The sequence below is a fragment of the Nuphar pumila genome, chromosome 7 (genome assembly GCF_984573655.1).
Source record: "Nuphar pumila chromosome 7, dmNupPumi1.hap1.1, whole genome shotgun sequence".
NCBI lineage: Eukaryota > Viridiplantae > Streptophyta > Magnoliopsida > Nymphaeales > Nymphaeaceae > Nuphar > Nuphar pumila.
Window position 1 is genome coordinate 98,554,804 of NC_143255.1, and position 14,152 is coordinate 98,568,955.

Below are 14,152 nucleotides of genomic sequence, written 5' to 3' on the forward strand. Positions count from 1 at the left end.
CATATTTTAATTTTTTAAATTATTCTTGCAATATTCTTGAGACTTAATTTCATAATAATTCAAAATCAAGAAAATCAAGAATTTACAATTATAGTCATAATAAATTATCAAGAAAAAATCTCAGGTTTTACACATTGTATGTTGTTTCTTAGTACTCCAAGATATGCAATTGGCACCGAGAAAAATGTAAAAAGATATGGTTGATCTTCTGGTAAGAAGACAATCGGCCCAATTCGCGTGTTAGCCAATAACCGAGTTCCATAGTCGTTGATATCAATTGGAGGTGTCAATGGGTTCAGTTTGGTTCAGACCCAGGAGAGACCCAAACCTGATTTGAGATGATGGTATCAGGTCTAGACTTGGGTTCAATTGGACTCACCACAAGAGAAATCAGACTCGAACCATACCCAGTAATTTTTTTTTAAAAATCTTTTTACATTGAAAAATTGCATATCTTAGTTAGAACTCTGGTAGGGCTTGGGTCTGGTATGCAATTTGACAAACCATACAAAGCTTCGTATATTAATCGGACCAATTCAACTTGGATTCTAATTGAACCATCTTATTTATCACAAAACCCTAACCCTATAGGTTTCGGTATAAGTCAGGTCAAGGTCAAACACGATTGATTGACACCCCCAAAATATCAATGTAAAAAAAACACAAGTTATACTTCAGTTTGTCCTAAAAATTAGTTTTTTCTTACACTTCTACTCATGGAAAGCATTTTTGCTTTGAAAGAACCAATTTGGAGAGAAAGTGCTTACCAATTTATGTGAGTCGCATCAGATATTTCTCATAGACATGTTTGTTTCTCTTCTTTTAGAAAGAGATCTTGTTTCCTATGAAAGAAAGCCTCTCGTAAGAAAGAAAGAGCGCGAAACAAACGCCCCCTTATTGCCAGAAAAAACATGAGAATTCAAATTCTCACGAGTTATCGGTGTAAGCTTTTCCTCACCACAGTCGCTGGGTGCCTTAACCAGCAAGCAAGGAGGGTGAGAATAGATCGAGAAAGCAGTCAAGTAACAAAAAAGAGAGGTCTGGTCTTGGGCGGTAAGCTTCGAACATCTCTCTCTCTCTCTCTAGCGACTTAGGTTTCTTTCTTCCTCGATTGTGATTCTTGATTTCAATTTTCTAATAGATTTTTTTTATTATTTGCGATTGTTGTTGGGTTCAATCAGTGTGGTTCGTTTCCTTCGTTGTTTCAGAATTTCTTTTTGCTAACGATCGAATCTCATTCGGTCTTTTAGCAAAGACGATTCCTCTGTTTTATTTTTTATTCCTTCGGTAGATTCGTGTATGCGATGAATGAGCTTTCCAACATCTTTAGCATTCTCATCTTGGACGCTGAAGACGACATGGGGCAAACGGCCGTTAGCCTGCCTGTGAATTCACGGAAGAATTCAGGTCTGCTTTTGCTTTCCTTTCTGCTTCTAAGATTCTTCCTCGCGCTCGCTGTTCTCTTAGAGTTTTTGATGATTAAACATGTGGTGATCGGTCGATTCAGAGTTCGGCTGAAGTTGAACATCTCTCAGGAATTGATGGTTCGTTTTGCTTGTGATGCCTATGAAATCCCCAAATTGTAATCGTGTTGGGAGCGGAAACTGACAACTGAGTGTTTAGATTTAGCTAGTGTGGAGTACTTAATTCAAAAATCAAGTTATCTCATGATGGGTGCATGTGTCTCTAGCTGCTCGTGCAATTTAGACCGTTCATCAGCCATTTATCTCTTAGTGACCGTCTTGTAATCCATGCGTGAATCGTTTCTATGGCCAAGAGTCTATGGTTGCTTGTGCAGTGTAATCCTTGCACGGGGTTAGTTCCATAAACAGCTATAGAAGCACATGTGAAGAATTTTTCTTTTGCCAGAACTCAGCGTTCGTGCTTGAGGAAACTGCCTATCAAATCCAACATTGGTCATGTTTTTTTCCTGTGGCCCATACTCCTGATTTATCTCTTACTTGAAAGACACAATGAAGTACAAGCTTTCTTTTTCGTTCTTTGCTATCTTTCTTAGTTCTTACGAAATGGCATCCATCAGTATAACAGGCTCTTTATCTTCAATGTATTGGTTTCCTAGCAAAAAAATGAAAACTTTAATGGTTATCTAGTGGCAGAAAAGCAGAATTATGAAATGTGACAACAGTGGAAAATAACAACTCTAGAAATGGGTAATTGCCTATGCTGCACTCCAGTTTTCACTTTAAGTATAAAGCGCATTTATGTGCAGGGTAATCAGTGGTAACCACCGTCTTCATGGGAAACTAATAATTTTGTATCCATAATACAGATAATAACATCAACATTCACAATTTTTATGTTCAATGTATGGAGAAAGGTGCTTCTCATAGTTACTTTAGTAGTTTCTGAAGTCATGAATGTGGAAGAATGACATTGGTGGAAGGCATAAATTTTTGTTTTCCGAGATCCTTTATCTTGTTCACTTATGTCAATCTTCTTTTCCTTTGAAGAATTTGATCATGAAGTTGTGGTACCATTTCCTGGAGGATTTGTGCGCTAGTTTTTTCCCTGTTATTATGAGCAGTTGAATTTGCACAACTATATTGAAAATAAATTTCTATCATCCGTACTTGGACTTGGGTGACACCATTTTAACTTGTCTTGTATCATATACATGGTTCATCAACTTTTTCATGGCACAGCATATACTTATACACTGTCTCATGTTCTACAATTTTTGTTTAGAATCATTTGTTGTTAGTTTGGCCTCATTTATTGATTCTGTGGATTCGGGTGTAGGAAAGAAAAAGTCTGCAAAGGAGCTGATGCCTGAAGCAGATACACAGTGCCCATCAGCAGAAGGGTCGTCAGAAAAATTCAAGTTGCCTCTTGTATGGATTGACTTGGAAATGACCGGTAAGCCCTTTCTACGTAATTTTCAAAGCAACATGACCAGAATAATAGAAAGAAGGTGGTAGTTGGTTTGTAGCAACTATTTGTTTTATTTCATGTTAAATCCCCTCCATATGATAAAAGGTATACTACTAAATGTTGTTTTTCCTTGTTGGGTCGTGCACAACTCCTAAAGAAATGGCATAGAGATCACAGTGACATGTGTAACATATTTCATCAAGGTCTACATATGATGAATTTGAAGGTGTTATTTATCGTGGTCTAGTTCATGCCCAACCCCACATCCCTCTTTCCATGCTTCTGATTTAGTGTGTTCCTGATAAGGAAGGGAAGGGAAGGGAAGTGTTTGTGGTAAGACGCAGTGACCAGTAGGCTTTGGTTACAGATCTACTTAAAAAAACATCTTTGGATGCATATGAAATTCAGCTAGAATATTCACCAAGTAAGGATCCGCTGCCTGTCTGGGTGGACTGTCATTCCTTTTCTATCAATGGTTCTCTGCAGATAAAAACCTCATTCTGGTTGTTGACTTTTCATCAGTTAATTGAGAAAGATAGCAACCATATAGATTGTTGCAGAGCACACTTCTGAAGGATCACCTCTAGAGACTGAGTGAGAGAGGCATATCACGAGCTAGTATCCCATTCTGCCTCTACACCCATAGATGGCCCTTGTTCTGGCTGGTACTGTAGGTGATAAAATGGATGCTCCCATATTACTAGATTGACCTGCTGTAATAATTACGTGAACGCCTAACAAAGATATGGTGCATACACAAAGTAGAGATATATTCAGATCTAAAAATACCATGCATGTTTAAAAGGCACAATGGCCAAGGGACAAAACTTAAACTTAGCCACTGGAGTCATTCTGAAAAGGGAAAAACTAGCACTAGTTAGTGAACTGTAGGTTGTTTTCTTTAATTCTTTGGCCTCTCTGTTGTTTTAACGTTCATCTTTCTTTTCTTGGAATCTCTCTATCATCTTCTTCTTAGTATCTTCTCATGACATTTTATTTTATTATCCTTGTCACAGATACGATAACTGAGATCTTCCTTACAGTGTATAGCTGTAGGTAAATAAATTGAGGCCCTAAAGATAACTTTATCAAATTAGCTACCAGTACTTAAAAAAGGATATCATTAGCAATAATGTGACAAATGACCCTGTTTACTTTGTCTTTGTACTCTGAAAGTGCTTTTAGAATGGAGTATTATCAGCTTCTAAGATATTCTAGTGCAATATTATTGGAGCAGGAGAGATATTTATAAATATTTTAGAGAATACCCCTTAAAATTAAGCATGCGTTATTGCAAAAGACTACAGTTCTAGAACAAGAAGTAAAGATGCATGTACATTTAAAATGGGATACAAGTACTAGCTTATGAAAGATGCATGTAGATTTTTTCATAAATACTCTTATTAATGAAGTGCAACTCCAAAGAATTATGAATTTATACTTACCAATCAACTTACATAATTGTTCGCGGCAATATTTGTTTTGCAATCAATTCCATCCAGGTGCTGAAGATTGAACATTTGCAATCCTTCTGTTTCTTTATTAACAGTGCTCTGTAGGAAATACTAGCTTGGTCAACATACATCTGCTCATGGGAAATAGGATTTCTTGTGAACGATTGTTCTGTTTCGTACAATGAACCAACGGTTACCAAGGGCTAGCACCTTACTATTTGAGCTGCTACAGCTATGTGTATCCTTTTTGCTGGTGCACCTCTGAGCCATGAACAGGTTTTTTTGGGTCAAACCCCAAACCCTCTGGGCTCGGGCCAAGAAACACGTCTTTGCACATAATTTTATATTGTGGATCCAGTTAATAAGATCACAGAAGGCATTCAGCAATAAGAAAGACCAAACGTGGATGCCCATATTACTCTGCTGTCATATCAGGTGTCTATTTTTATATGATGTAGTTGTTTGAAAAATCTTCACCTTCTATTACTCTTCTCGCTCAAAAAAACAAAAAACAAAAACTTCACCTTCTATGGAAATGAAGAGGGACGGCTGAAGGAAATGACATCATTTTAAACTTTGAAGGGAAGTGAAGAGAGGAAATTATAGAGCTAGCAAAGAGGAGAGTTTAGTGGCATCCAACGATAATTACCACACTTGAGTGTTTCCTTTCTATGAAAATACCACTAATTGTTACAGAAACGAATCAACCCGTAAAGGATGCAACACACTATTCCTCGATCTTTGAAGAATGACTGGATCCGCAATGGTGCCTATCCTTGCAAATTTAAACTACAAGCATGCCTGCATCATTGATATTAATTAGCTGTGCTTTGTTTTAGTTGTCATGTTTAATATTATTGAGTGATGGGTGGATCGAGTTTTGATTCATGCATTTTTTTCAATTATATAATTTTCTTGGTACTTTTTGTAGGTCTGGATGTTGATGTTGATAGGATTTTGGAGATTGCATGTATTATAACAGATGGAACATTAGCCCATTTGGCTGAGGTACCTTTAACTTTTCTTCCACAAAAAAAGAAAAAAAGGTTCTTGTATTGTTTCACTTTATTTTACTTGATTTTGCTTTAGGGGGCGTTTGTTTTAGACGTAAGAAAGAAAAACACAAATAAGACATGATTTGTGTTTCACATGACCATGAGAAATTAGTTTGTGTTTGTTTCGTGTTAAATGAGAATGTCATAAAGTTGCTGGGTCCCATGTGCAAAAAATAACCTTTTGCATTTATTACGAGAACCCTATGTGGAAAAGGATGGTGGGAAAGCCCTTATCTAAGGGAGGGATTGTGATCCTCCTTTCCTATGAAACAACTTGATAAGTGTCACCAAAATGAAGGTGTTTCTCGGCGAGAAAGGATGTCATTTTCATATGAAAATGGCCAGCTTTCTCACCAAAATGGTGAAACAAATGCCCTCTTAGTGCATTATTATTGTGCGGAAAAGGATGTATGTGTTTACTATTTGTGGCTATTTATACTTACGACCATAATTAGCTTTCCAATTTCTAGCTTTATCTAGATACTTGGCATCATAAACACATATATTTTTTTTTATCAAATCCATGTTTGTTAATGCATGTATTTTGAAATTTTGCATGGAGTAGGGATGCAAGTGCTTGAGAATGGGGGTGCACAACAAACTGAGCTAGCTCGAGCTTGGCTCGGGCTCTGCTTGTTAAGTATGTGTAATTATTTTTTTAGTCACTATAAGCAACATAGCCAGCCTGGCCTAACGGTGAGGCTCTTGTCCGCTTATTGGAGAGATGGGGGATCGAATCCCACCTCTTCAAAAATATAAATGATAAAAAAATTTAGAATTACGGTTAAACTCGGCTCGGCTCCAGCTTGGAACCAAGCCGAGTCTGGACAAGGCTGTTCCAGCTTGGCTCCAAGCTTGAGCCAAGCTTGAACAGATGCATTTTTTAGCGAGCAGAGTTCGAACAGCCCAGGCTCAGCTTTTGTGCACCTTTACTTGAGAGTTCTGAACCATATATGGCCCTTATTGTCAGGTAATGGGTAACCTCTTTTCCAGAAAACTAAGCCCCTACTGACCTGCACACACACGCACACACACACACACACATATATATATATATATATATATATATGTGTGTGTGTGTGTGTGTGTGTGTGTGTGTGTGGATTTTAGTTTTTGATGCTACTGTGTTGTCTTTTCAGGGTCCAGACCTGATAATCCATCAACCAAAGGAATGTCTTGATAATATGGGAGAGTGGTGTCAGAGTCATCATTCTGCTAGTGGTATGCATCCACTTTGATCTTGGCTAGCATTATGGGGTTCTGCTCACAACCTATGTCACACGGACTCGGCTCCAAGGTCGCCGCACCCGCGTCGACACGCACCGACACGGGTGCGGCTCGGACTCGGTCAACCCGACCCTGGGTGTGGTCAACGCACCCAGGGTCATTTTGGTCCATTTTTTGGATTTTTTTTTTTTGGATTTTTTTTTTGAAATTTTCTGGGCTACAGCTGTAAGGAAAAAACCCATCACAACTAAAAAACCTGTACACTTTCAAGTTTTAAGTACAGAATGGGCACAACTCAAGTTTTTGTGGTTTTTTCCTGTATGAAGAAAGTGAATTATTACAGTGTATGAAGAAAGTGCCCAAAAGTGAATTATTCCTGTATGAAGAAAGTGTACAGAATGCCTTCACAACTCATCACCTGTCCCCTAATGGGCACAACTTTGACCGAGTCTTATATATATATATATATTTTAATATATATATATATATATATATATATATATATAGCCGAGTCCCCATGTCCAAAATTTTTGAAATTGCGCCGCACCCGTGTCGCACCCGCACCCGCACCCATGTGACATAGCTCACAACCTTATTTTGCCCTTTAGTTATGGACGGCAATCATTCCTGTTTGATTCACCCATTATATATTGATTGAGGATTACATTTTTTTCTTTTCCAGGATTAACAGAGAAGGTTCTCCAAAGCAATGTTACTGAAGCAGATGCGGAGACGCAGGTTAGTCTGTCCACAAGCAAAGCTACAGTTTCTTTTCTCTGATTTCTTGCATGAAAAACCATTTTATTTAAACAAACTGGTGTTTCAGCTGCTAATATGATGAAAATGTATTTTCCTATGGCTAGAGCATCAATTTATGTTTTTATATGTTACATTCTTGATGTCAGAGGTATTCCATCACATCTCTTTTGTACACCATTTTTTTTTCTCTTTTTGTCTCATGAGATTCATATTCTCATACAAATGAGAGAATGAATCTCATTTGCACAAGCAACCTAACATCAGAAAATTAGCTATGAGAGTCGTTTTCTCATTTATGTGAGATTCAGAATGACATCAGGCCTCATGATTCTGAATCATATGACTCCAAATCAAATTTGATTTCAAGTCACATGGGCCCCAGCAAAACCAAAAGTACCCTTAAAGGCCACTCGTCTGAGTAAAATGTATCTATTAAACCCTTCAAAATGTATCAATTGGGTGCTCATGTGGAGACAAAGTAGCATGAAATGGATTTCTTTTGATAAGAACTCTTAAATATCCTTTAGTTATTGTTACTGTTGAAGCAGACGCCCAGTTTTGAGGCCAGCAGCATCCAACGATAAACCCAAAAAGAGAGAGAGAGAGAGAGAGAGAGAGAGAGAGAGAGAGAGAGAGAGAGAGAGAGAGATTAATTCATTGATCCCTAATCCCTTTAAATAGGGATTAGTCAAAGAAAGGTTCACAAAAAGAGTCACGCATAATTTACTTAATTACGTATTACTACTCACACTTATAAATATTACTTTTTAACACTCTCCCCCAAGCTGGAGCATATATATCTATCATGCTCAGCTTGTCACAGCATCTGAAAAAATTGGCACTTGCAAGAGGTTTTGTAAACACATCTGTGACTTGTTCCTCTGAGGTCACATGATTAGTAGTGATATGTCCCGTCTGCACTAAGTCGCGTATATAGTGGCAATCAACTTCAATATGTTTTGTTCTCTCATGAAACACATGATTGTTAGCTATATAGGTGGCTGCTCTATTATCACACATCATCAACATTGGGGCAGGAATCGTTACATGTAAATCTCTGATAATGGATCTAACCCACATCATTTCAACAACAATTTGAGCCATAGCTCTATACTCTGATTCAACACTCGATCTGGCTACTACTGTCTGCTTTTTACTTCTCCAAGTAATTAAGTTTCCTCCTACAAACACACAAAACTCAGTGGTGGACTTTCTATCAATTGGCCCCTGCATAATCAGCATCTGAATACGCAACTATATCAAGTGAGGAGCTTTGTTTATACAGGAGTCCCTTTCCAGGAGAGGATTTCAAATACCTGAGAATCATCATCGCAGCCTGCCAATGCAATTGAGTTGGCTTGTCCATGAATTGACTTATCTTACTCACAACCAAGGAAATATCTGGTCTTGTCACAGTAACATATAGAAGTTTACCAACCAAGGATCTAAAACTTCTACGGTCAACCGGTTCTGCTTGTTCATCATACATATGAAGTTTCAGATCCATTGGGATGTTCGTTGGTTTGGCCCCTAACATTCCTGTTTCTTGCAATAAGTCAAGCACATACTTTCTCTATGATAGAACTATCCCCTCACTGCTTCGATCCACCTCTATGCCCAAAAAATATCTAAGAGGATCAAGGTCTTTTGTGACAAAGTGCTTTTGAAGATAAACTTTGGTATCTGAGATATCTCTGGCACTGTTTCCTGTGAGTATAATGCCATCCACATACACAACCATAACCACAATACCAACATAGGTCTTTTTAATAAACATTGAGTGATGTGATGCCGACCTGTGGAAGCCAAATGCAGACATAATTTCAAATAACTTCTAAAACCATGTACGTGGACTTTGTTTTAGACCATATATAGCTTTTTTTAATTGGCACACCTTTTCACACTCCCCCTAAACCTCAAACCCTGGTGGTTACTGCATGTACACTATCTCAGACAAATCGCAATACAAGAAGGCATTCTTCACATCTAATTGGCACACACTCCACCCACTGTGCACTCCCCCTAAACCTCAAACCCTGGTGGTTACTGCATGTACACTGTCTCAGACAAATCGCCATACAAGAAGGCATTCTTCACATCTAATTGGCACACACTCCACCCACTGTAGACAACCACAGATATGACAAGCCGAATAGTCCCAAGGCGAGCCACTGGAGAAAATGTTTCAAAAAGGTCAACCTCATATGTTTGTGTGTACCCCTTGGCCACCAACCTGGCTTTGAATCTTTCAATAGAGCCATCTGAGTTGTACTTAATGGTGTAGACCCACTTACATCCAACAATATCTGCATCCACTGGAGGGGTAACCAACTCCCATGTGTTGCGTGAGAGCAAGGCATCCATCTCATCTTGCATAGCATGCTTCCACTTGTGGTCCAACAACGCCTGATGATGATTAAGTGGTATAGATGTGGCAAAGAGCTGAGATGAAATTCTTCATGTGCCCCCCAAGCCTTGCCTCTGTAACAAACTTAGAAATAGGGTGTAATGTGCATTGTCTTTTACCTTTCCTGATAGCAATCAACCTGTCATCATCCACAACAGAAAGCTCAATATTTTCAGGAGATCTTATCTCAGAGGAAGGAGGTGGTGTAGGTTCTGTTTCAGGAGGTAATCTATGAGTGTACACCAAAGGAGGATCACGATACCAAGCCGTTGTGGAAGACTGAGAAGCAAGAATACTCTGAGAAATCGACTCTAAGGGGAAATGAGGTATAGGTAGAGGCATGACATCTCTGTGATTAACATGTAGCCTGGATGCAATGCTTGAGAAATAAGGGACACATTCAAAGAAAGATACATCCGCAGTAACATACTCTCGACGGGCAATGCGATCATAACACTGGTATCCCTTTTAGTTTTTAGGATATCCAATGAAAACACACTTGGTGGCTTGTGCAGAAAGTTTATCACGATTGGGTCCCAGTTTATGAACGAAGCAGACACATCCAAACACTTTGGGAGAAATTGGGAAAAGAGGAGCATTGGGGTATAGAATTTGCGAAGGAATTTGTTCTCCCAATGATGATGAGGGCTTACGGTTATTAAGGTGGCAGGTAGTGAGAATAGCATTCCCCCAATATGAAGGGGGCATACTGGATTGTAGCATAAGGGTGCGAGCTACATCTAGAAGATGTCTATGCTTCCTTTCAGTGACCCCATTTTGCTGAGATGTGTGGGCACAAGTAGTTTGAGGGCGGATGCCATTATTTCGATAAAATTGTAGTAATTCATTAGATTTGAACTAAAGAGCATTATCAGTGCAGATAATCTTGACGAGAGAATCAAATTGAGTCTTTATTTCAATAACAAGAGACATAAGAATGGAGGGAACCTCCGACCTCTCTTTTATTAAGAACACTCATGACAATCTAGAAAAATCATCAACAATCACTAAGTAATAGCGACTCTGAGACCTACTAGGAACTTTACTAGGTCCCCAGACATCAACATGAAGAATTTCAAACAATCTTTGACTCAATGGACTCTGATCGGAAGGAAATGAACTCCTGTGGTGTTTACTCAAATGACAGGCTTCACACTGGAACGAAGCAGAAGGAGGAATTTGAGGAAAAAGTCTACGAAGCTTTGGCAAAGGGACATGACCAAGACAGAGATGCCACTGATACGGACTGGACGATGGCTCTGACACTGAGTACGTGACTCCAACTGGACAATGGCCCAAACATCAACATGAAGAATTTCAAACAATCTTTGACTCGATGGACTCTGATCGGAAGGAAATGAACTCCTGTGGTGTTTACTCAAATGATAAGCTTCACACTGGAATGAAGCAGAAGGAGGAATTTGAGGAAAAAGTCTACGAAGCTTTGGCAAAGGGACATGACCAAGACGGAGATGCCACTGATACGGACTGGACGATGGCTCTGACACTGAGTACGTGACTCCAACTGGTTGATGTAAATAGTAGACACCTCCCTCCTCATGGCCTCCACCAATCCTCTTCCCCGTCAGCAAATCCTGAAAAATACAACACACAGGATCAAATATCACCCTATAGTTGTGCTCTTTAGCAATACGACTAACTGATAATAAGTTTTGAAGAAAGGATGGAGCATGTAGCACATTAGTCAACTAAAGTGTGGGGGAAATGGAAACATTTCCTTGGCTTACTATGGGAGATTAACTTCCATCGGCCAGTACAACATTGCAATGTTCAACAACAGGATTTAACTTAGAAAAATTTTTAGAGGTCCCACAAAGGTGTCTAGAAGCACCTGAATCAATAATCTATCTACTACCTTGGTAATTCAATTGATCACCTACAAAACAAGCAACATCAGCAACACTCAAACTGGAAGGTCGGTGAGACTCATCATATTCTGCACGACTGAGGGCAACTGAATCGCTGGAAGAGCCAGTAGGAGTCTCTGTCTCAAGTTTTGCAACTTGAGCCTTAGTTGCATTTGGTTTCAAGGAGAAAGTGGGTGGTCGACCAGTTTTATCCCAACACCTGTCTTCAAGATGCCCCAATTTACCACTGTAAGTGCATTGAAGACTGCCTCTTCCTCCTACTCCTCGACCACGACCTCTTCCTCGAGAGTTCAAGACAACACCTCTTCCACGTCCTGCGGTGACAGCTAGGGCAAATGCCTGTGATTTAGATTGAGTTTGAGGAAGAGTAATGGCGAGTCTACTTAGACGATTGTAGGCCTCTACACGAGTAGGAACGTCAGAACCAGTCAACATCTGAACTTTTGCAACAGAATATTCAGATGATAACCCAGTAAGGAATCTGACAACCATGGTTTGCTCTGGTAAAATGTATCATTCAACATTTGTAATATTATATATATTTTATATATATAAAGTATAATACATATTCATATATGGTATATATGCATATATATTATCCTAATTATATATATAAAATATATATTTCTCTATTTATAGGCATAGGGGTAGTTTAGACATTTCCAATTTTACGCATATTCCATTTGGAATATGTTTGTAATTTTATCTTTTATTTTATTTTTTATTTTTTCCTTTTTCGTGGTTTGCGCAACCTAGGGTGGCTCCCCAAAGAGTCGTTGGGGAGCCCCCAACGGTCACAAATGTGACCGTTGGGGGCTCCCAACGACTCCTTTGGGAGCCCTCTAAGTGGCTCCTTTCTTGTGTTATAAATAGGGGTCTCCCCCTTTGTATTTTCTAATTCTTGAGGGAGCTTATGCTCCATTGTAATGGGGTTTTTACCCCTTCTCCATTATTCTTCAATGATATGCAACTTATGACTTTATGTCATATTTTTCCCTTTTTATGGGTTTTATGTGTTAGCACATTATGTGCTTATGTTGTTTCCCTTTAATGAGTATATTTGCACTCCACGTGCATAAGTATGGGTTCATTATTGAATCCAATGTATTCCAAGTCACTTTCTAACATGGTATCAGAGCAAGGTTGAGATCGAGTTGCTCTTTGGTGCATCGGGAAGCGTGGTATTCAAGAATTTGTTAAAGAAAAATGGTGAAGTATTCATTTCTCTCTATTGTCTTTCTTATAGTTATTCGGTATGCATTCTATTTCTTTGAGTATTGTATGAAGAATGGAATATGTTCTTTTCTTTATGTGTGATTTTTGTCATTATGTCTTTTTTGAGTTTCTTGCTACTCCATTGAATCGTTTTCGTATGTTTTTCTTTGAAAAACTTTAAATGATAACTTGTTTGGCGAAAAATTAGATATATGATTGCTCAAAACTTGCTTTAATGGGTCGGTAAAAATTTATGACCGTTGGAACTTTGAATTTACATTTTAAACCTAACCTTGTTTATGAAAATACCTTTATATGAATGATTAGTCTTTAAAGAAAGGTATGTTAAGATTAAAATGCTTGTGAAATATAGTTTTTTGAAAAATGTTTGGCATATATGAAAAATTCCATATTATGTGTTCGTTTTATATGAGCAACATTTTAATTAAGAAAGTTTTTTTTTTTAATACCGGTTGAATTAAGTTTTAAAATGGTCTTATGGAATATGATGATTTTCTTTCCATCTTTACACTCTTAAGGATGTTTTCAACATTTAGAGAGTTCTCTCTCTTTTCAATAAGAGACATTTATATTTTTATGTTGTGATTGTCTCTTGTGGGTTTTGGTGTTCGCCCTTTTGTTTGTTCATTAGTGAATGTTGTAAGTGCTTAATGCACTCTTTTGCTTTTCCGCATATTTCATTACAAAAGTTATGGTCTTCACTAATGTTTATTGTGTACTTATTTCATTAGGAGTAGGTAATAATCTATTAAGTCATGTTTTTCGATAAAACTTAAGAGTGTTAAATTTTTCCTTAATAAATGTTTACTTTTTATTTAAGCCATAGTACAATCTTATTTATCATAAGGTTTTGTTAATGAATCTATTTTGTTGGGATTTCTTCCACTTTAATGGAGTTTTCTCCTTCTTTGGGAGTTGTATATGTTTTTTTGTTCAAACTCTCCTTAAGGAGCCTTTCGGTCCTTATAATCTTCTTGTGAGTATATACTCTTTTATGAAGATTTCATGATTGTTTATCATTTTTTAAGTTGAAATAGTAGATTTCATAAGTTTTTCAAAATTCACCATCTTTATGAATGCCTATATTGGCCTAAGTTTGTTATTTTTGAACTTCACCAACTTCACCGTTTAATTGCACCTTATGTCTTTCATAGTTAAGGCTTGTTTGTTCCAAATCGGTTCATACACATGATGTTGCTTAATATTTCATGTTATGTTGCATAGTAAGCCTTT

At 37.9% G+C, this 14,152-nt stretch overlaps 1 protein-coding gene across 2 annotated transcripts in view; it reads left to right on the plus strand.

Moving 5' to 3' along the window:
* The first annotated feature begins 983 nt into the window (after nucleotides 1–983).
* The window catches only part of LOC149832590 (oligoribonuclease-like), a 48,794-nt gene continuing 35,625 nt past the window's right edge, over nucleotides 984–14,152 (plus strand). The window contains exons 1-6 of one of the 2 annotated variants that reach the window (XM_090014597.1): nucleotides 984–1,053; nucleotides 1,292–1,407; nucleotides 2,761–2,877; nucleotides 5,278–5,354; nucleotides 6,541–6,622; nucleotides 7,311–7,366. In XM_090014597.1, coding sequence (XP_089870723.1) covers nucleotides 1,305–1,407; nucleotides 2,761–2,877; nucleotides 5,278–5,354; nucleotides 6,541–6,622; nucleotides 7,311–7,366 — 435 coding nt within the window. In that variant the 5' untranslated portion in view covers nucleotides 984–1,053; nucleotides 1,292–1,304. Of the gene's footprint in view, nucleotides 1,054–1,208; nucleotides 1,408–2,760; nucleotides 2,878–5,277; nucleotides 5,355–6,540; nucleotides 6,623–7,310; nucleotides 7,367–14,152 lie in introns of both variants that reach the window. The other variant, XM_090014596.1, reaches the window with a different exon arrangement.